Consider the following 23,011-nt stretch of genomic DNA (forward strand, 5'->3'; position numbering starts at 1 on the left):
AATAATTTTCCTGTTTTACACAAAATATCAATGATTTAATATTGGAGGAAAAATGCCTTGGTTAAAGTGTCATGCAGCCCAGCCCAGCTGATGTTAATTTTTTATTTGACAATTGAGTTCTGAAATATCATCTTTTCTCACCTCTCTTTAACATAGCTTTTCAGGTGCACTCGCTGTAAAGTCTCAAAGATCATCTGACACAGAGAAATCTATTAACCTGACTCTTTCTGTCTTTGTTCAGTACCCTTCTGTCACCTACTGCTCCTTCTACTTCTCTGGGCTTTTTGGGGGGTGGCAGGGCTTCTGAAGTATTAAAAAAAGTTTTAAATATCCATTTTCAGAGCAGAGCCATAACAATTTGCCCCTCAAATTCCTTCTTTGTGTCTTATTGGCAACGTATGTAGGTTTGGCCTAAAGGACTTTCTCTTTTCTTGGTGATGTGCAATTCACTACTGGAGGGAGAGCAGGGCTTGCTACAGCCAGAGTATGGGAAACTTTCTGTCAGGAACCATGTGCCAATGATGGGCCAGGCTGCTGCCAAAAGTGGGCAACCTTTTTCTCTATTTTCCTGTCACCCACTTCTCCCTAGAGAGTGGACTGCTAGGGAAAGGGACAGATTACATTTGCCACAGGACTGAACTGATCAATTGTGGAATTTTCCACCCCCCTCCTTCTCCTCTTCTGGTAGGTTCCCCACCATCACCAGCAGTATGGGATTAGGCTGGCCCTTGGGCTGCAGGTTCCCCACTCTGGCTCTACAGTGACTATTAGGCACCTGGAAGAATCATATCACACTATTTTTTACTGAAAACTAGGGTGCCAGAACTCAGAATTTCAAAAGGAGAAAGCAGCTAATCAGGGCTTCTCAGTGCTCCACAGCTACCCTCCTACATAGCAGGAAGTTACAAGACAGGAGCAGTCACTAGACCTGTGCATGCCTACATTTTACATGACAACTGCTAAAAGCACCCCTGACGGATGAGGTGGCGTTCACCCCCAAAATCCAAGTAAGTTCATTAACCTCCAAAGTTTAATAATAATAAAAAATCATAATACAATAAAATAACACACCCCTCCCTACCCTCAACAGCCCACCCTCCCCTGCTGGAAAAAAGGAAAAACACTAAAAAGAGAAAGACAAAAGGACTTTAGTGTCAGAGCCTGAGGCAGCATGGGGCCCATGATTTGGGGTAGGAAGGTCAGGGTGGAGTAGAGGCTGGAGTGGAACGGGAAGATTCCTTGCCCCGTCCACCACCCTAAAGAACAAAGTGGTTACCCCAGTTCCTATAAAACCCAACAGGTACCAGGAGGAAGATAAGGGTGTTTGGGGAGAGCTGCCCCTCTGTGCAACAGGAGGCGCTGCCCCTGTTGTATCTAGGGAATGCTGGTACGAGGAGCAGGGCACTGCCCTTAAGAGGGCACCTGACTCCTTTTACTGCCAGAAGCAAGGAGCTGGGGGTTTTCCCAGCACACACTGCTATCGCCACCCACAACAGATCTCTGCAAGGCTCTAGTCCTTACAGCAACAGGGTGCACCCTGCTGCTTCCACCAAAGGGAACTGGTGGGTCCTGCATTTGGTGCCCATGGTGACCCCTGCAATGCCTCCCCCTGCCGAGGTATCAACAATACAAAAGGAGGAAAAGAAGAAAATGAAATATTACATCATCTGAAAATAGTCTGGTGCAGGGCCAGTGCTGAGTCCGGGTGGGGGAGATTGTAGCCTCCAGCTTCTGGGACTAGGTGCCTCCCCCCCATGCAGAGTGCTAGTCAAACCAACAGGGTGACATGGGGCTGCCAGAGTCCCTTGCAGTGCAGTATAGTCCAGGAAGGGGAAATCCAGGCATCATCGAGCCGTCACAACTGCTAGGAAAAAGGAAGACAGTTACTACACATTAACTATTTGCCTGACTTAAAAAAACCAAACACCAAACCCCTGAGTGCTCCACTACTAGCTCAGAACATGCCCCATTCCACATTTACCCCAACTCCATTGTGGCTGCAATCTGTGCCTGCTGCAGGGGGAGCCCCACCCTGAGGCAGTGCTGGGTCTGCCCCCCGGATCTTCTTTGGCTCTAATTCCTCCTTGGGCAAGGGTGGGTAGTCGCCGCGCTCTGTCTTCCGCTTCCGCCTTCGCTCAGAGTCTCGGCCTCTCCCACGGGTGCCACGCCGCTCTGCTTGCTCCAGCTGAAAAGGAACAAACAAGAAAGCAGGGGCTGACAAATCCTGTTTTTCTGATGCTTATGTGGGGTTATTATGTAGTTTATGCCTCTTACAGAGACACAGTCTAATATCCTAACCTACTGCAAGCTTTGGCTTAATTTCTTTTTTTTTTTCATGGCAGAACTACACCACAGAATCAGATCTGTCATGAGGGCACTCATCTGTGCCTGTGAAGTTGCTGCAGCCAACTCACTCAAAGTATTCAAAAGTATTCAAACTATTCAGAAACCCAATATTGGGGAAATGTACAAAGTACAATGGGCAGGGTTGATTTCCTTGATGCCATATAGAGCAAGACCAGGGTGCTCCAATTCTGCCCCTGTGTGACTTCCAGAGAATATCACACAACTGCTGCAGTTACTGCAAAATGCAAAAAGGAAAAAAAAAAGAAAAAGGATGGATTAAAAGCTAATTCCAAGATAATCCTGTGCAGGTAATTCTAATACCTACGTAGTAATCAGTTGCTTCTACAATGTTGTTAACTTATGACTCAACCTCTCTGCACTGACTACATGATAAGCCCTTCCTCAGGCCCCTTCACACAGGTAATGCAACTATAGGCACACTTACTCTACACCAGAAGTCTACCACTTATTCTAATAAACCGCCTTCAGCTTTTCTGGATTCTAGATCTGCTCTCTGCTAGAGAGCAGGTTGGATAAAAGAAGCCATGTTAGGAAAACAAAGAATGTTACTGCACTTTAAAGACACAACAAATATGACATTTTTAAAGGTGCCCCAAGGCATTTCATTGTATTTTTTCTTATTGCTGTTAGCTGAGCACCTTTTTTTTGAAAGGCAGGATACAAGTGTAACAATTTTTTTAAAAAAAGAACAACCAGCTGCTCAGTTCATGAGCGACTCCAGCTTTGATAAGAGTCCCTCGAGGTATGAATCTATTCCTAATTCACTGACAAATGCCACATCCACGAGTCCTCCTCCAGCACTCCTGTGATGAAGGAGGCCATAATGAATTCGTGGCTAGTGAAAGAAGTCCCAACAAATAAGGAATCAGATCAGGATTTCTGATGATAATTAAAATATGCCCCCAGAGGGGGGGGGGGGAAGCATGGTCACTTACATCTAGCAGTTGGTGGAATTTGTCGAGCTGGGGAGCAGAAGCAGCCTGCAGCAGGCGCCAAATGCTCTGGCTCTCATCTAGCGTCACCTCCAGAAGATCTCCCTCCATTAGCAGCTCCTCCAGGGGTAGGCGAATGGCATCTGTCACCTCCAGCACAGGGCCCTGCAGCCGTGGCAGGTAAGAGCAGAGTGTCTCCAGGTCTGTGAGAGGGGCAGAAAGGCAACTGAGGAGAAGAAACAGCTAGAATCCTCTGCTGCACAACAGGGCTAGGACTAATTTCCCCAAATAATTGTTAAACCAGGCAGACACCAAAGGTGCCTAAAAATAAGGGGAACACTCAACTACAAACTTCCTAAATTCTAAGTAGGGAAGCTGGCAAAATAAGGGCTTTACTAGAGAAATACCTGAGGCACAGGAGCCATTCTTTTCTGGAGCTGTGGAGTCTCCGTTCTCCAAGGAAACCTGGTTGAGGAAAAAGAAGATGTGTGATGAAATGGACTTCCAAGTCACAAATGCAGTTTCTGCACAGGGACTAATGTAGCCCTGCAGAGAGATTCACTTGAGATCATGGTAGTCAAGGCAAGGCAATTCAAAAGATGTATATTACATCATACTTTGTCATGTTCAAACCTTTGAGAGACAGAGTGGCTAAACTGGTGTGATAGATTGGAATGCTCAGCTGTTTAAGGAACAAAGCAGTTGGCAAACCAGCTTTTGAGGGAAGAATGTGGTAGGTTTGGGCGAGGCTGAAATCTCACACACAGTCTGAGGACTGTGAGGAGGTCCCAGGACATGAAACAGCTACGGAAAGAGGGGTTCAGAATAGGCAATACAATGAGAGACCTGTAGAAAGTGTCAGGAGAAAAAGGCTTGCAGAAATGCAGAGAAAACTAGGAATTGAGGCAAGGGACTAATCAAGAAAAGCAGAAAAGGACACTGAATGAACTTTCCAGTGCTTAAGGAGAAGTGCTGCATACTAAGTGAGGGAGAGAGAGAGGAATGCTGGAGGTGGTGGTCCAGAAAGAGGGTGGCTAAAACCAAGTGGGACAAACTAGACAGTGGCCTGAAGAACCAATGGGTGATGGACGTGGGGCAAAATAACACACAGTGTCTGGCGATAGGACAACTGCGCATTAGTAACAGGAAGTGGGCAGGCAGGGGTGTATAAGGGAAAATTCTGGCAGCAGTGGCTCCTCCTGTTATTATAGCAGTGTGGCAAGGGAAATGAAGGCCAAGCAATAGGGGTGGGAGATGAATTTCACATACTGATCTGAATCAAATAATTATTTGGTTTCCAGAACAGAAGAAAAGATTTAAGATTCAGAAGCTGGCAAAGAATTGTATTTTTCCAAGTGGCTCCATTCTCTTGCATATTAATGGTTCCAGCACTTCTTTTTGTAAAGAAGAAAGATTATTGTTCCTCCTTATCTCTCTCCCTACAGTATCTTTTTGTAATTTACATTTTTTTAAAAGCCAAAATTACCAAATTCTTCGAAGGCCCCAAATACAGTAAAGTGTATTCAGAATTTTGCCAGTAGGCGTGGGCACTAACAAATATACAACAAAAGAAGTTATTGCAAAGGCTGTAAGGATGAACACCCACCATACACCAACTGCACAACCGTACGAAGATTTCACTGCCCTTTCTACACTGGAACATGTGGATTATAACCATCAATCTCATTTAGATACCTATTTGGACAGAAAATCTATACATTTACTTTTTATTGTTATTGCTAAGCTGACGTTTCTACAAAATAAGAACATTCTGCCACTGGAAAGCAAACACACCTATATGAAAGACAAATACATGCACCACACTTACGCTCCCAATCCAGACTTGGCTAGTTAGCACTAAAAACCAACCCATCTCCCCCTGTACTCACTTACCTTGGTCTGTTCATTACAGCTGCTCTCTTTGAGAGCACCTGCCTCCTTGGCCGAATCTCCAACCAGTCGCTGCCGCAGCCCCGCCAGACGCTCCAAGGCAGCTGCTACATCTGAGGAGGCTAGGAGCTGGCGGGCACGATCCTGCCATGTGATGGCTCGCTCTGTCAAGCACTGCAGGGCTTCTCCCTCAGGCAGTCGCACAGGAAGCTTTTGTAGGGCTACAAGCAGAGCCAGGATCGTCTCCAGGCGGGGCCGGCGAGAGCGCTGGCAGAGTGGGCAGAGGAATTTTGCTTCCCATTCCCACCATGCAGGAGAGGGGCGGGGGTTGCCAAGGCGGGGCCAAGCCACACAGGTGGTGTGGAACCAGTCCTGACACAGTTCACACTGCAGCATAGCAGGGCTTGGAGGCTGGGAACATACACAGTACTGGCCCCCAGGAGGACTGTGCGTTGATGGCACAGGCTTCTGGGCATTTGACTGACGTAGGCGTAGGATCCCCGCTTTCTCCTTCTGCTCACCTTCTTTGAAGGCCAAGATCTGCTGGCACAAGGTTACATAGTCGTGATTACACAGAAGTAAAAACTTAAGCAAAATCCCATTCTCCTCACTAGAACCTAATTTCCCCTTCTCCAAACAAGGTACTACTAGATTAGTGATGGGAAATCTGGGGTCCTCCAGATGTTGCTGCACTATCTGGCTGGGTATTTATAGGAGCTGGAAAGTTACAGCTACCTCATCTCTGAACTAAAGTAAGTTATTAGCAGAAATCCAGACATGCTACCCATTTCCCAGATTCTTCAGTACTCATCTACAAAAGGACAAGTCCATCATATCAATTTTTATATTTCAATAGCAATGCAGTCCTACTTACTTTCAGAATCATTAAAATTTAAATATGGACCTCAGCAATATCTAAAGCATTGCTATGATTTTATTGAATTGTATAAGCATTGCTAAGATTTTGTTGAATTGTATCATCATTTTGATGAACTTGTTGCTTGCTTTATTCATGTGTTACTGTGTTTGATAGTATAGTGATTGCAATGTCTGTTGTTTTTTAATGCTATTGTGATGATTGTGAGCTGCTTTGAGCTCAGAAATATTAGATCAAATCAAATCCATCACCATTGCAGGTGAAGGTATGAGAAACAATCCTACCAACCTGGGGCTAGTTCAGAACCAACACCTCTCATAGGAGAAAAGGCCCCAGACCCCATTCATAATACAAACAGCCCTCTCAAGCCAGCCACTCACAACGGAGCCAGGGTCCCTGAGGTCTTGTGCTGAGAGGCCCAGGCTTTCTGTATCAGATTTGTATAGGCCTGGTTCCTTCTCCCGCTGCCACTTGGTGCGTTTGACACTGTCCGAGTCGGCATCAGTACATGGGCACAGCACCTGGGAGAAAGAGGCGAGGTATGAAGCCTTTGATTCAAGAGGTCAGGCCCTAGAATGGCATCCACCCATCTCACATGCACAACACCAACACTAACCTCAAGTAACGTGTAACAGGAATTCTTTTTGAGAAAGGTTTTGGAAGCCTTTTCCCGCCAGGAATGTGCAGTAGCCACTTGCACTTCTAAGTGACGCAGTTCCTCCAGACGCACCGGCAAATCCCTACCCACAGCTACAAGCCCCTCCAGGTCATCCAGGCAAGGATAATGATCCCCATTCTGTAAAGAGGTTATAGTACATATTGAAGAGGTTACTGTGTGATTCTGAGGCCTTTACAGCAAAGTTACCCAAATCCTCAGGGCTACAGCACACCTGGATCTCCTCAACATCAGCAATCCAAGCCTGTGCCTTAGAAAGAGCCTCCTTGAGTGACAGGATATTGGGCAGGTGCACTGGGATGTTCTCTGCCTCTTTGATGATGGCCTCTAGTGTAGCTGGTGGGTGCTTCTGCCTGCAAGTGATGGGGTGGGAAGTCATCAGACAAGGATTTTCATGGGCATGTTTTGGCACATACACAAATAACTAAGTTCTGTTGAGGTGAACCCTCCCAACAAGAGCTGTGGATACCCAGGCATCTGAACTCTTCCCTGTCAACAATGGTGCTTAAACCTCACCTGGCCTCCAGGCACATCTGGGCTTTTTCCTCCCAACGCTGCGCAATAGTGAGTAACTCCTGTAGTTCAGCCATGGCTTTGTCCACGGCAAGGCTAGGTGCAACCCCACAACCAGAGGTGATGAGTGCTCTCATAACAGATAGAGTGACTTTATCTTGGGGTGAACGCAGAGTCTGCTTGACCTCCTCCAGCCAGACAGCCTGTTGCACCTGTCTCTCCAGTAGTTCCATCTCTGGCACCTCCACCCCTAGGCATGTTCCCTGAGCCAGCAGTCTGTGCAGCTCTGGGGAGTTGCCTGGGAGGTCCTGTAGAGCTTCCTGAACCTCGGCTTGGAAAGCTTCCACCTTCTCCAACACACCCTAGAATATGATACATATCATCAAGTCAGACAGATTCCTTTACAGTCACTAAGTGTTTCACCTAGAAAGCAACACCAGTCATCAGTGTTCCCAGTGGAGCACAATATATCTCCAGTTGTGGCAGGGGGCCACAATACACCACCAATTATCCCACCTGGACTTCTTTGATTTGGTGCATGACACAAGGCAAGTTGCTCATTTGCTCTAGGAAAACACGTAATTCTTCCACTGTCATATGGACTGATGGTTCCCTGTAAGAGCAAGCAGGAAAAAGGACAGAATGCACTTAGCAGCTATAAAGAGAGAAACACAACAAAACTTGATCCCACAGAAAACTACTGAAGAAAACAGCCACCTCACCAATACAGTACGATTAAAACAAAGAAGAGTATCCCTGCAGAAGAGGCACCCTGGAAAACGGACTGCCTCAGCCCAATGGACATATAAAGCTGGATGCAAGACTATGCCATCCACACTTTATATTGTTGTATATAAAACTCATTATCTGCAGTCTTCACTCACCCAGTTTCTTGGCTGCTTATCAGACCCAGGGCCTCTGAGACACATTTCTCTGCTTCACTCAAGCAGCTTTTGAGTCGATGAAGAAGCTCATTCTCAGGGAACTTCCTCTCACGTGCCTCGGACTCTAGGGCACGCAATTCCTCCAAGGCTGCAAGAGCAGACACACTTCATGAAGTTCAGAGCCAATTACACCTCTTCAGCTACACCTCCTGCTATTAACCTCAGGAACCCAGGTCAGAAAAAAGCCCACGAGTTGCCAAAAGCTTTCCAACAGTTGTGGGATTCTTGTCTCTCAATCAGTGGGTGACACTGCTCCATCACTCTCATTCTGAATTTTATGCTTCAATTCCTACTACCGTGTCCCACTTGTCACTGCTTTTCTCACATTCTGCTTTACAAAAGGAAGCCCTAATGCTTACAGCAAGGGTGCATACTTTCTGCTCACATCAGCCTGTGTGCAGGGCCTTGGGGGATAATTGCACACTTCCCCACTGAGACCATAGAGATTAACCTTATTCGTTAGAAGATACCAGTGCCTTATGAAATAAGAAGCCCAAGGTCACTTACTTCTTTTGCGTCCGTCTTCGACTTCCAAAGCAATTCGAACCTTGTTGGCCCACATGTCAAAGCACTCAGCTCGAACCTTTAGCTTGTGTAACATGGCTGGGAGCTCATCCAGAGTGTACCGATACCTGAATGGAGGAGTAAAAAGAAGGGATCAGTCTGATCTCAAAATCAGAGCAAAGCCCACAAACGTCCATTCATCAACCCTCAAACCTAACAACCTGTACTGAAACTATTATTTCCTCCTCTCACAAAGCAACACACCATCTTTTTAAGACTTTGAATGCACCTACAATTTATTTTAGTGTCAATCTTCCTATCACTTTCATTGTGTTGTAGTTACTAGAGTGGCTGGGGAAACTCAGCCAGATGGGTGGGGTATAAATAATAAATTATTAATATTACTAATGGCTACTGCTTATCACTTCCAAGTCAGCATCTCTGAAAAAGTGAAACCTTCAGCATTCCTATTCTGCAGCCTTTTTACAGACAATATGTTTATAGGAGCTCTTCAGAGCACTCTTAACATAGTAATAAGGTATCCTCCAAACTTCCACATGCAAGCCTGAAATGTCAGGCAGGCACAGATGTGCCATTATCTTGCAATGTTCTCAACAAGTTTCCCAAGCCCACCTTTTCCCCATGGTGTCTCCCAACCCCAACATCTGAGTCAGGGTACCAAGATGCTGCCGTGTGGACCACTGGGGTAAACACATCACTCCTAGAACAGTTGTGACTGTTGCCAATTTTGTGTGCTAGACAGATGGCTGCCTGTGTTAATTTTGTTTTTGAATGAAGTGTGACAGTCATGACGATTTCACCTATACAGAAGCTGAGCCTAGTAACACTTCAGGAGTCATAAACCATACGTTTCCCTGTGTCCAACTCAGTACCTCTCCTCTAAAGTGACACCAAGAAAACAGTCTTAAGATCTTAGCTGCTTTTTTAAAAAAAGTAGTGTCACATGTTTCCAATGCTGCTATAATACTCAAATCAATGTAAAACACCTAGTTCGGGCCTTCAGCATTGAAAGGGCCAGTCAGCCAGATGCAGGGTAACAAATACAAATAAGGGGTGGAGACAAAGAACTTGTTCAAAATAACTCATTTAAAAAGATTTATCTTTTTGCTCTGGCTGGTTAAATTATCTGATTTCTTCTTTTCATGTGGTTTTAAACTGATGTTTTATTGCTTTTATGTTACACACTACTTAGAGCTTTTAAGAAGTCTAAAGTTGTTTATAAATGCATTTAAATGAACAAACAAAGCAGTCTACTTCTTTCTGCCCACCTGAGGTACTGCTTGCTGCTGGGGCACTTGCAGAGGTCATTGATGTGGTAGAGGCAGACAAGACAATCTGGACAATCATAGCAAGCTAGTGCTGACAAGAAGCATGTTGTCTTGCACTTGTCACATTGGCGCTCATCATCTGGGAGCAGCTCAAAGGCCTCCCGCTCTGCCTCCGTGATACCCTGGGGTGGGAAGAAACAATGATCAACTGCTCAGGCATCCACAGCTATCATACAATTGTTCCCTGCCCCTGCATCATATACCCATCATATTTCCCTGCACCTTGTCAAGAAGAGCCTTGCGCAATTTGCGCTCCTCTTGCACCAGAATAAACATCTCTTTGTGCACAGCAGCTGCCAGGTTCAGGTCCAGCTTCTCAGGGCAAGCAGCCATCTTACAGATAAGCTCCTCATGTGAGAACACACAATATCGACGGAGGCGGCGGTAGTGCTCAATGCACTGGCGACCAGCTGGCAACTAAGAAGAAAAAGAAAGAAGTCCATTCGTCAATACAACTGAGGATCTCTGGCTCCCAGGATTGTCAGGTGAACCTTACATACTCCACAGTCATAAACTGCAACCCACGTTCATCACCCTGAAGTCCTGCTTTGGTAGCCCACCACACTCTTTCTTACAAGAAAAATATTCTTAAAATGCAGAAATATGACTCACCCAGTCAGCAGTACAGAAGTTTACTGCTTCAGCAAAGTTATAGCCCTGGTTGAAACCACTGTGGTAGGCTCTAGGGAAGGTAATGACAAACTCTCCAGCACACTGGTTGGTTCGGACAACCTGCAGAAGCATACAGGGGGAAGCAATGAGAACAGGGCAGTGCAAGGGAGACACACATACATGCTACTTAGACAGATAGATTACTCACTGGGACCCCATGAGCCATGAGTGTGTTGGGGTTCATGAGCGTCACCAACTGGTGCAACAAGTCTGGTTGACTCTCAAACAGTTCTGGGGTCAGCTTCTTCATTACATCTTCCAGATGTTCAGCAGCAAATGATGGGACCCCATACCAGGTTTTGGGCTCACCCCTGAAAAAGAAATTGAGTCAGGAAGTGCTGCTTTCAGCTATCCCTAAAATACGGGAGAAGGCAGCCTGAGCATCCACTGATTTGCAGCCTCAAAATGCCCCCTCAAGACATATGGTTACTGAAATGTATAGAAAGAGGCAAATTTTATTTCAGACAAATTTTGTCTCCCAAACTGGTTCACATCAAGGTTCAAAAACAGGTGGTAGTGAAGGAAGTCAGAAAAAGAGAGGAAAACTGACAGAGTAACAAAAGAAAGCGTGCTCGCTGCACTGCTTATCTTAAAGGCTTATTATTTAAAGACTATATAATGTGAGCTCCATTATAGCAGAATTCTTTCTGGGGTCCTCTAAATTCCATGCAAAGTGCCATGAAAGCGGACTTGTGTTCACTGTTTTCTCTTTCATCTGTCTTTCTATTTAGATTTAATTAAAATAAAATAAAATATTCCTTCAGCCTTATTTGTGATTTTTAATTTTTTACTCTTTGTAATAGTGACTTTCTTACTTCCAACTTGGGCTGCCTTTAGAGAAGCCTTGCACTTGACAACAAATCCAGCCTCCATGGCCCCTCCCCTCCCCACCCCAGATGTCTTACCAGTGGAGGTAGTTAATAGAGTAACTCCAATGATCCTCGATGTGCCAGCAGAAAGCAGAGAACACCATGCCTACGTAGAGCCATGGAACCTTCATGCCCGAAATATCAGCATTTATGTGGCATAGCACTGATTGCTTCAGCACTGGCATCACATTGAGGTTCCAACCGCTAGCTGCATACTCCTGCAATCACATGTAGAGAGCTAAGAAAGAGGGTAAGGCTAGTAGTACAATGTAAGCCTCAAGTTACAAAAGGTGAGGAGCTTAAGATATGTAGGCAAGAGGACGTCTGCCTTCAATAGGGTACACACCGCTTCCTCTGGAGAGAGCTGCCTTTTGCCATCATTGATGGGGAAGCCACTTCCAAATTCCTTGGAATGGATATCAGCCCCATACTCCACTGTTACATCTTCTTCAATGCTGTTTACTAAGCGCCAGAACTCCTTTTCCACCAGCTCTGTTGGCACCATCTGGGAAAAGAAGCAGAGGAAGAAGTCAAGAATACAGACCCCACATTTTTAAACTCAAGACACTAGAAACTGCATGGCAGAATCTGCAAAAGAACAGGATGCTGTGTTCCTTCCTTCCAGCACCCAGCATATTCCACAACCTTCCCAGAAATAAGTTGGGTCCTACTAGCCCATGGCCTAGCCTACAGTGAGGGTACTGTGACTCACATGTACAGGCATATTGAAATAGTCTGCCTTGAAAGAATCTGCCATCTCGCCAAAGCTCTGTAGTGTGTACTCTCGAGTGGCCTGCTCAAACCCAAAAGCCTCCGGTGGGCGCTTGCATTCCTATGGAAGAACAAAGACAGAAAAAAATAAGTAAAAGGATTCAGACATGGCCACTGCCCCCTCCCACCAAATTATCAATGATGATCAGGTTAGCAGTAGATTCATAATTATTTTTTAATCAAAAACAGATCCATTTAGATCAGGCATCTTCACATCTAGACATGCAAAAAATGTTCCACTGTGCCTGCTGTCAAGAGGCAGAAAGGGACCCCTTACCGCCATGACACATTTAGGACACCTCCAGACGCCTTTTGGAATTTCAGGTAAGGGGGGCAGTAGGCAGAAGATGTGGTAGTTGTCATCACAGCCATCACATAACAAGAGCTTGTCATCCTCATCTCCCCGTGCACATATACGACAAACAAAAGACTCAATCTGGAAGAAAATAGAGCAAACCCTAAGCACTCATATAAGAATCAATAACATGTGTCTGCTAAACCCTATCAATAGTGTTTCTTTGACATGAACCATCACTGTATGTTCCAAAGGAAAGTACAGGACGGTGATTCAGCTATTGAATACAAGCAGGCAAAGTGTGACTGAGGTCACATCTCCCTGCAACCAGCATCTATTAGTCACTCTTGATCCATTCCATCACTGATAAAGAGGAAAATGAGATCCTGAGACCTTGAACAAGAGAGAGGAGGTAACCTGCTCTAGATGCCCTCCTCCGCCAACAAAGGATACTTAATTCAAAGGCAGGATATAGAGGGGTAAATGGAGGGCACCTGACTAATGAGTAGGAACACAGAAGATTCCACTTACAAACTGAGTGTTGTGGTTGCGACGCAGGCGCATTGTCATCTTGGTGCAAGGTTCTGGACTGTGCCTCAGCTCCTCCTTCATGTTTGCATAGCGTCGGGGTGATGTGGGCTCCAGCTTAGTCTCCGGAACAGGGGCCTCCTCTTTCACTATCACTGTTGGAGGGCACTCAGGCATCTCCTTGTCTATATTTGGGGAGAAATAACCTTAGGAATGGAGAGGGCCGACTCTGCCTCCGGCTTTTCAAATGCAGGGCTAGCTCACAATTCCCACCTTTCTTGCGCATATTCTTGTCCTTGGCCACAAGCCCCAAACCGAGCATTTTAGGCCCAGCACCATAAATCTGCAGTTTCTTCAGTTCTGGATTCTTCTCAATGTCTTCCTCTGTTGGCTCTGGCTGCAAGGAAGGTGTAATTAGAAAGGGGATAACTATATAAGGTTACCAGCCTTAAACAGTGTCACAAACACTCGAAGAAAGCAGCAGCAAAGGAAAGCAACAGTAGAAGATAGACTGGGGAGAAGAACTGTTGCATAGGGAGAACTGGATAATGCAAGGATAGTGCTAAGCTGTGACTGAGCTCCTGGGGCAGAACCTCACATTGTGCAACAGAATTCTTGATTACATACATCCCTGATGTGAAACATGCCATACTGCAACATAAACAAAAGTCAAGAGTGTATTATGGGAGATTTAGTCTCCTTAGGCTGTATTTCCCATTTTATGTGGTCTATGGACTTCCAGCCATGAAGCAGGGTAAGTAAGAGTAAAAGAGAGGCAGGAGAGATGGACAGAACAGGAACTGTACCCATGCTTGAGGCGCTCGCTCAGGTAACAGAGCTGGGGCGCTGGGAGGCTCAAGGCACGATTCGGATTCCTGTAGGAGGGCGACAAAATGAGTGGGGAGTAGGGATCAACAACAGGGCTGCAGGAATTTTAATGAAGGGAGTAGTACTGGATTGTAATGAAGGAGATGGCTGCCTGGTCTATGACTTCTTTTTCTTGAACATCTAGAAATGAAAGGAATTAAGGTGCCTTACAATTGAAAGCCATCTGCTACAATGGAGCTAAAACTGGTTAGGCTTTACTCTCTCCTGGAATTCCTCAAGAATTTCAGGGTAGTCATGGTGGGGGAAGGGGCAAGAAGAAAAGGGGAGGAAAACAATAACTATTTTTTGGCTCATTTTACTGATGGGGCATCAAGAGGGGAACTATTCAGCAACACAGCAAAGCTTAAAATGTGGGAAGGGAGAAATAATCCTGGAATTTTAATTCTTACCACCACCCCTCATCCGCTATAGACACCCAAGGCACCTTAATGTAAATTAGCTAGCCATTCACACCTTTAAACCATGCTGTCACCCTAGTTATTTCAGAGTTTTGAGAGTAGGAAAATGTGGATTTTGAGCTATCCTTTCACTGTAAACAGACAAAGTGTGGATTCTAATCCATATTCATGATGAAGACCATGGAATCATGAGGTTATTTCAGATTAATTAATGCCAAAGATCTAACCTTGTTTGCGAGACATACCCCAATAAATTTCCATGCTCCTAAAGATGAGCAACTCCCAACCCCTTTACTATTATCGGTTGTGTCTTTCATTTTATAACTGAAAACAAAATATGAGGCTATGCTCCAACTGCACACTGTTAACCACAAGACTCATGTCCCTGCCAACCCTGAGATAAGTTCTTAAAAGGTTGGGACAAGGACATCCAAAATGTCGTTTGCTCTTCATGATCCTGCTCACCCGCTGAGATATGGCAGAAAGGTCTTGCTTCATGTTCCACCACTGCCTAAAGTAGGGATGGGGAACTGCCAACTTCTGAACCAGATACAGAACTCAGCGGAACTCCTTCAGGCTCGCCAGTTCCAATCCCACCCATCAGCTGTTCAGCAGGGAATGGCTGAGAGGGAAGACTGCTTTGGTGTTGTGCAAAGTGTGCAAATACAGATCCTTTCTTTGTAAGATCAGCCAGGAGGTAGTCTTGTGTTCCTGGCAAATATGCAAAAAGAATCTGTACATATTGCAACTGAATGCATGAAATGAGGCTTTGAATAGCTGCAAAGCAGGGCCTGAAGTTCAGCGATGCATTGAGGTTATCTGCATTCTTCTGCTGGTATTATAGGGTATTTTTTTTTTGTGTGTGTGCCTTTTGCAGTCAGGATAAAGGGTTTTGAAGAACTTTTTTTTTACACTTTTAAAAACAAACTAGAAATGGTGAAACTAGAGCAGATTTACTAAGAATTAAACATACGTCTCTGTTTCCATGGGAAATAGCTTTGCGTGTGTGAATATGACTGTGTGGTCTGGCTCCATCCACTTTTGGGGCTGGTGCCCCACCACCACCCGCTACTGGAATGCAGCTGACAACTTCCCACTGGGGTAATATGGTTTTTCACCTATGAGTTTTCCCTACCTCTGGACAAAAGGATAGCAAGTGGCTATGCAGGACAGGGCTCCCTCAAGTTGCAGCACCCATACTCTGGAATGCTCTCTCTTGTGAGTCTGCTCTACCCCTTTCCTCTACTGAAAGACGGCCTCTTTAGACAGGCCTTCATCTTGGAATAATCCACACTCCACAAACCAGCATATTTTCATCCAACTCTTAATGACATGGTGTCTGCTGTTCTTTTATTGAATCTTTTATCATATTTTAGTTATTTTATTGCATGCCACTTTCAAAGAAGCTGCTGCAAAGCAGCTTATGTATTTTAATTAATAAAAATGCATAAACACACCTGTCCCTTGAACATGCTCTAAACAACTAAATTCAACATTTACACATACTGTACTATACAGGTACAAGAATAGCCAGATTTTGCTTTCTTAAAACCAACCAACCAACAAAAAACAAAACTTTTTTTTAAAAAAACAACAACGCAAAACTACATTCCAATAAACCTTTAGTGGTTCACAGCTGACTAAGGCTGTTAGCTACATTGTTAGCTCATAAAGATGAAACTCGCACACAAAAAAGTGAGGCAATATCCCTTCTATAGAAAAGAACACCCACGTTTGTAAACTCTCATCTACTTGGTCTTATCACCATTCCTTTCTCTTCCTGCCATAGTAATTTAAAATCACTGAGCTTGTTCTTTCCAAAAGCCATGCTTTGTCCAAAGACACACATTTCCAGTCTTTAAGACCTGTGAGGACAAGACTTCTTTATGTGGGAGGGATGCACCCCAGCAGGTCTAGGAAGAAACAAGGCTTTCTGCAGAGTCAGGGAGATGCATGTGTGTAACAGCCCTGGGAGTTAGTGACTGGCCCAACCCAGAACAAAAATTGTAATTAGGGCTGAAGGTGTGTCTTATACTCACCTCCTGCTGCAGACGCTTGGCCCGGCGCCCATAGCTGTTGAACTTAGATGGCTGAACCGATTGGCGCAATGGGATGCTGTGTGGCTTATACTCCTTGTCTTTCTCTTCGTTGTCAAATGGATGGGTATTGCACTGCTGGGGGAGAGTAGAATTAGCACCAAACAGACCTCATGACTACACTGACCCATCACTAGGGATCAGATAGCAAGTGCCTAATCCAGCTCTCCCACAAGAGCAAGAGACTAACACAAGGGAGCACATGAAATTTTTTTGCAGCTCAAGTCTCTGCCTTCCTGCCTACAAAAAAAGCATTTTCCCGAACAGAATAGTTCCCAAGGGGAATGCATTCATGAGGTTCCAATCTTTCCTATAAGCATCTAAAATAAGAAGGAAATGGCAAGCGCAATGAGGTTTTAAGAGATCTGCTACTCACCACCAGGTTGGCACCGGACTGGTACATTTCATAAGGGTAGATTATGCGCTCATAGTGGGAGCGAAGAAGGGATCCAATGTTCTTCCCCGATGGATAGGAAAGGCGTTGAGCCACTCGTGCCCACCGCCGATCCTTGCAGATGGCTTCATATCCACCTTCCTCCATCACAATCTGGAATACAAAAATATTGAGAAATACTATTCCTCCCAAGCTTGGCTAATTTCACACAATCATCACACAAAAGGGATGCATATTCCAGTATCATACTTGGTTTTTTTTATCCCTGTCTCCAAATCAAGATCCACAGCAACCCAAGGCTGAGCCCTGGCAGTCCCTTCACCAAACCAGTAATGAAATCCATCCATTCTACCATCCCTTTTAAACTTTACATATTATCTCCCATTTCTGTTTTTAAGGAATAGCTTATTTTCAATGGAGGAATTTAGTTTCCAACTTACTTTGCTGAGGCTGTACAAGTCAAGGATTCGCCTCTCTACATTGGGGATTTTCAGTGCAGAACCTTGGATTTCCCAAAACTTTGCAATCTGGTCTAAATAGTTCAGCTTCACTCTGGTCTGTGCCTGGCAATAGGGACATGACAAACTGCAGTCAGCTTTTCTCATATCAATGACTTACATTAGTTTTCGACTAATCATGGAATCTTTCAATCACCAATTACTGACCTCTAACATATTTTCATGGTGCCATGATGAAATCAGTTTTGTAGATAGCAGACACACTCATTGAACTGGGCTTAGACATGTGCACTATAGTAATATTTCAACTTTTCTCATCTACATAGCTAAGACTTTAAATTTTGACTACTTCACTCCAAAAAGGAAGCTAGAGTGCTAGGTCACCATCTCACACCTTAACTCCCTACAGCACAATCCTATGTAAGTAATTCTCAGTGCCTCCAATAGAGCTTAACAAGTGCATTTAGGATTGCAGCCTCAGAATGTTCACTTATTTCACCAAGTACAACTCAAGCTGCAATCCTATACACATTTAAGTGGGAGAAAGACTCACTGAATTCAATGGGGCTTTCTTCTGAGTAGACATGTATAGGATTGTACCATCTTGCCAGTACCTTATGCACATAAATCGTTTGAAAAGTACAAGAGAATAAAGAACAAGAGCAGAGAATCAGAGATACTCTAATTAAAGCAATGAAGATGTGGGGAAACCCTTAAAATAAATTGTAAGACAATTACTACAATACAAACAAATATACTACATACAAAATTGACAGCCATTAAACCCAGAAATCCCACAATTTCTCATTATCCTCCAGGATGCTCTCATATTTCTCAAATTATATTAATTTTGCTGCAATTATTAAAGGCTTCTCCTGATAACCTTTTCCAGTACCAAAAACACAAGAAGGCATGACGTCTGTCTTAACTAGCTTATTCATTTTATCAAAAATGTGCAGGGAACCTTACAGTTCTCTGTCTCTACACTTGCAAGACTCACCTCTAGTTCATTGAGCCTCTGTATTCGTGGGGTAAACCGGAAGTTATCCACTTCCACAGCAAAGGGAGGCTGCCAGTCCTAAGAATGAGAGGGAAAGATGGTGTGGTCAGGATCCCAATGCTCTGTGTGCACACATGTAAATCTTTTAAATCTAAACAGCAAGAGATTCCAGTACTTTTGCTCACAACACACCACCATGAGCAAGGATTAAGCTAAATATCTACGTGCCTTGAAACTCAGAAAGTAGTCTCACAGGATCCCATTTGATTTTAAGCTTAGACTGCTTAAGCACGTTAGTTAGATTAAAAACAGGAAAACTTTGGCAGAAGGGGGAAAACCCTTGATGTAACAACAAAACAGCCCCCCATACACAAGAGAGATCAAGCAGAGACACAGCTGACACTTGAAAGAGGCCTAGCTTTCCACATGGATGCCTCCTAGTGAAGCATGAATGCATTAGGCAGTGTAAAGTGGTGCGCATGTGTATGTCTTCATCTTGACCATTTATACAGACAGAAGCACAGGACATCATCAGTGTCTCTTTCACCCATTAGCAATATTCTTCCCCAAGGCACCGGACATACAGGAACCGAACTATGCTGATGCTGATACACAGCCACTTCAAGGGTGGGGCAACTGCTTATGGTCATCAAATGCCAGACATAAAGACAAGGGAAGGCCTGTGAAGGAGTGTGTGTGTGTGTGTGTGAGAGAGAGAGAGAGAGAGAGAGATTCCAGGTCGCGTAAGAAAAGTGGGACAAATTGATGGTTACACATTTTAATTTTGATCAGCTTGAACAGCCACCAGGATTTGTGTCCCCCCCTTTCCGATATGATTCATATAAATATGAGCTATTTCTTGGACTTGTGGCAGCAAATAATAGTATTTTATTGGTTTCTAACAGCATAACTCAACTAAAAAGAACAAACTTAAGAGGCAGGCTAAGTTGGAAAATTCCTGTTTTCTCAGTTGCAAGGCATTTCATCACGTTGCTGATTTCTAGTGAAATGCTTGCTTAAGGAATAAAGCAGATCTACAATGCCATACATTCTACTAAATGTTAGCACACACACAAAATCATAACAAAGATATCAAACAGTAATGCCTCTTAAAATTCCAAAACCTAAAAATGGAAGAGGAAAACCAAACATGCTAACAAGACAATTCTTAGGCACCATTGTCCAGACTCACATCATTGTCCAGACTCACATCGTCCAGGTTCCCATCCTACATCAAGCTTGACTACAGCAGAAACAGTCGATATGGAGGACACTGACTAGTTTAAACTACAACATATACCTCTCTAGAAACAAATGTGGAACAACCCACTTGTTCAAAATGTTCCATTTTACCTTCACACAAAAAACTATTCACTGGACAGGCGTTGGTGCACTGACTAAACACCACAATAGTTTCTCAGTGAAGAAGAGAAAGAAGGGTGGGTGTTGTTTCAATAGCTTAAGTGGGACCAGAGGGCAAGAAATGCTAAAACAGATGGGTCCCCTCCTCTAGACACACCTACCTGAATTCCATTTCACCATCTCTTCTGGTCCCACAGAAGAATCAAAACTCTATGCAATGCCTCGTTTGATACAATCTCTGCTAGAAAAGCAGCATTGCTTCTAATAATACTTACTAGCCTTTCCCTCTACTGCTTCTTAGACAAAGTTTATGTCACTTGGACATTACAGAAATGCTTTCTGTTTTGGGGTTTGAAATCTTTAGGCTATGGCATCAAAATAATACAACAGGGAAAGAACTAAATAACATGCATGCAAATCAATAATATAAGCTTAACCTCATCACTGTTGAATGAAACTGTTAGCTGTAGTGCAGTTTACAGCTGAGGCCCAGCAAGGGAAAAAATAAGAAATTCATGAGACACCAGAATGTAGAAATAATCATGACGTAATAGAAGCAAGAGATAACCCAATCTACAACTTCTACAACTTTGCAAAAGAACAAGCTCTACATCAAAACACACATTTCACCACATCTTGACAACTCAATCAGAAACTGAAGCCTCTTCCAAGCCCACAAAAATATGACAGAGGTTGATACAAATACTATGAAGACAGAGAATCAACATTCTTCCAAACAAAGCCAATCACTCCATCAACTTGCTCATCTACTCAGCATCCATTCACTGATTATGTCACAAGTGATGCTCCAATGTGAATGCAGATGGTTCAGCTCCCAAACAGCATGCTGGCCATCACTGCCTCTAGCATCCACAGATGCTACGTATCCATTCTTATTATCATGCCAAGAGAAGCATCCCAAAGACTAAAAACACCTAATGTGGTGACCTCCAGATATTGTTGGACTACAGCTCCAATCATCCTTGATCTTAGGCCACTCTGGTTGGTCTGATGGGAACTGGAGTTCAACAACCTCTGGTGGGCACTGGGTTGGCTCCCACTGCTATGACTTGCTGGAAGAACCCAAATATTTCAAACCCACCAAGGCCATACATCTTCCACTTCACACTCTACTCTTTCCATAACTATGACAGCTCTCAATAATTCCTTTCAGGAGTTACAACAGCCCCCTACATCCTTATGACAGCTCTCAATAGTTCCTTTCAGGAGTTACAACAGCCCCATACATCCTTGAAGTCATGTTATCCACACCCAAGCTCTGTCACTGGTGCTTCTTGAAAATGAACTCTCTCGCCCACTGAAAGGGGAGCACCCCAATACAATTCCCACTCAATCTACTCCACTTGCTCACTGGCGGACACCAGCCCCAACGGCCCTCACCTGCTCTAAGCACCTGCCTGTCGCACACCAAGAACCTGCTGCTCCAAATTCCGCATGCCCACTGGCAGGCACGGGCTACTCCGAAATCCACTGGCGCCCCCCAACTCGTGTCCCCTTGCCCACAGTATTCCATACTTACGGCAGGAGGGCGGATCTTGCAGATGCCGCTCTTCTCTGCGATGGGCCGGATTTTCGCAATGTAGCCTAGTGGGTCGCTGAATTCAGCCCAACTGGGCTCAAAGACGGGACACTCGGGCGGCGGCAAGAAATCCTCCGGGGGCAACAGGGGTTCGGCTTCCCCTGCCCAGGCCGGGCCACGCTCCACCCACTCGCCTTGCTCTGCCCCCCACAGCCCCCGGTCCGCCTGGTCCGCCCCTCTGGGAGCCCGAAGAGCTCGATCTCCCCGGGGACCCCCATCCCCTTGCTCAGCCTTGTCGCCCCTGGGAGCCCCTCGCTCCCCCTTGGCAGCCCGCTCGGCCTTCTCGGACCTGGGACCACGCTCCCCACAATCCCCGTGCTCCCAACTCTCGCCTGAAGGGCCTCTCTCCGCCCTCGAACCCCGCACCCCTCGCTCCCCTTTCTCCTCGCGAGGCGCCCAGTCTCCCGGGCCTTGGTCTCCCGCCTCGGTCTGCTCCCCCAGCTCCTCCCGGGACTCCATGCCCCCCGCCCGCTCCCCCCTCCCGGGGCCCCTCAGGGGGCCATACCCGGCCCCTCCCCCTCACTTGAGCCGCAGGCCTGACTGAAGAGGGTTAACTAGGCCGCTCGGCCGTAGCGGTTCCCCGGGGTCGCCGCTCCCCTTAGCCTTGCTCCCGCCTCCTCTCCGGGGTCTCCCTGGTGCCTCTCCGGGCCCGGTGCCGCTCTCACAGCCCTCCCTTCCCGGACTCAGGGCCTGCCGGGTCCCCTCGGCCTGGCAGCCGCCGCCATCTTGGACTTTCTCAATACCCTCCGCTGAGGCTGTGCCATCAACAACAAAGCGTCTCCCTCCGCCACTCTCCTCAGGTACGAAAGGAGCCTCCCCCAAATGTCGCCGCGCGCCTCTAAAATGACCTATCTCATGCAGGAACCCCCATCCAAACGGCTCAGCTAAGTGCGTTGAGTTACGTCGGGAGCTCCAGAAGCAAAAGAAAGCAGAAGAAAAAGTCCCTCAGGGCCAAGGCGGAAGGATTCAACCAGCAGGGGAATGTGGTTGCTGGAACTCCTTGCGCACGTTTAAAGGGCCGCATCGCGCCTGCGCCAGAGAACAGAAAACAGGAAGAGGGGGGAGGACGGTCGAGTGGGCGGGGCAAGTGCTAGCCCCACCCATTCAGTTGTCAGAGCAGCCTGAACCTCACAGCTGGTTCGATTCAGTTCAGTTTCTATCAGCAGGATCATTAGCTGCATATTGTTGACAGATTACCTCATGCGGACTCCTTTAGGCGTATATGCGATGCGTTTAGGAACAAGGCCAAGTCAAACTTTTGACTCCCGATTCTTTGCAATCTATTGTTCAAATATATCTTGGTCCAGCAGCTGGCTTTTCCATTTTAATTGCAATCCATCCAACAGGCTTCAGCATGAGCTTCTTCAGTGCACGCAGGGCAAGGCAATCTTGTCCTTGAGAGAATTGCTATAAGATAGAAGTTTATTTCTTGGATCTTGACAATGCTGGAGGACAATGCGGGTGGCGACAAGCCGGGTAGCAACTAAGATGTTGGCATGTTGCTGCTGTATCCTGGTTTGAGAATTTCAGAAAAGTATTCTATTAGATGTTCCTTTCTACACTCACAATGTCTACAAGGGTGTGTTGCATACTGCTTGTGGAACAGGCCAATGCTTATCACTGGTGCA

General features: G+C 45.5%; 1 protein-coding gene across 14 annotated transcripts; it reads right to left on the reverse strand.

Annotated features, from left to right (window-relative positions):
* Positions 1–1,012: 1,012 nt before the first annotated feature.
* On the reverse strand, positions 1,013–22,358 carry KDM5C (lysine demethylase 5C). 14 transcript variants are annotated; one of them, XM_083718284.1, is made up of 28 exons: positions 21,324–22,358; positions 18,422–18,499; positions 17,404–17,526; positions 16,946–17,116; positions 16,513–16,644; positions 13,994–14,062; positions 13,461–13,584; positions 13,191–13,372; positions 12,642–12,800; positions 12,306–12,425; positions 11,940–12,098; positions 11,630–11,811; positions 10,873–11,035; positions 10,665–10,784; positions 10,275–10,469; positions 9,993–10,174; positions 8,707–8,831; positions 8,140–8,287; positions 7,772–7,868; positions 7,259–7,617; positions 6,957–7,095; positions 6,683–6,862; positions 6,447–6,587; positions 5,193–5,732; positions 3,707–3,764; positions 3,303–3,502; positions 1,982–2,185; positions 1,013–1,861 (listed from the first exon to the last, which is right to left on the reverse strand). In XM_083718284.1, exons 1-28 carry the CDS (start codon positions 21,840–21,842, stop codon positions 1,856–1,858), a joined length of 4,875 nt encoding a protein of 1,624 aa, XP_083574410.1. In that variant the 5' UTR covers positions 21,843–22,358; the 3' UTR covers positions 1,013–1,855. The 14 variants fall into 14 exon arrangements, with proteins under 14 accessions (XP_083574410.1, XP_083574408.1, XP_083574407.1 ...); XM_083718282.1 differs by having other exon boundaries at positions 1,013–1,864; XM_083718281.1 differs by having other exon boundaries at positions 16,513–16,647.
* Positions 22,359–23,011: the final 653 nt, after the last annotated feature.

This window comes from Podarcis gaigeae, assembly GCF_964106915.1.
Source record: "Podarcis gaigeae genome assembly, chromosome: 17".
NCBI lineage: Eukaryota > Metazoa > Chordata > Lepidosauria > Squamata > Lacertidae > Podarcis > Podarcis gaigeae.

What these genes read in the sequence shown, in the direction of transcription:
- KDM5C (XM_083718274.1), bottom strand. Translation starts at nt 21,842, where the DNA reads ATGGAGTCCCGGGAGGAGCTGGGGGAGCAGACCGAGGCGGGAGACCAA. An exon ending in CGAAGACGGACGCAAAAGAA is followed by an intron (nt 8,288 to 8,706) that starts GTAAGTGACCTT and finishes CTGCTCTTGCAG; the next exon opens with CCTTGGAGGAATTGCGTGCC. An exon ending in CTGATGTTGAGGAGATCCAG is followed by an intron (nt 6,863 to 6,956) that starts GTGTGCTGTAGC and finishes ACCTCTTTACAG; the next exon opens with AATGGGGATCATTATCCTTG.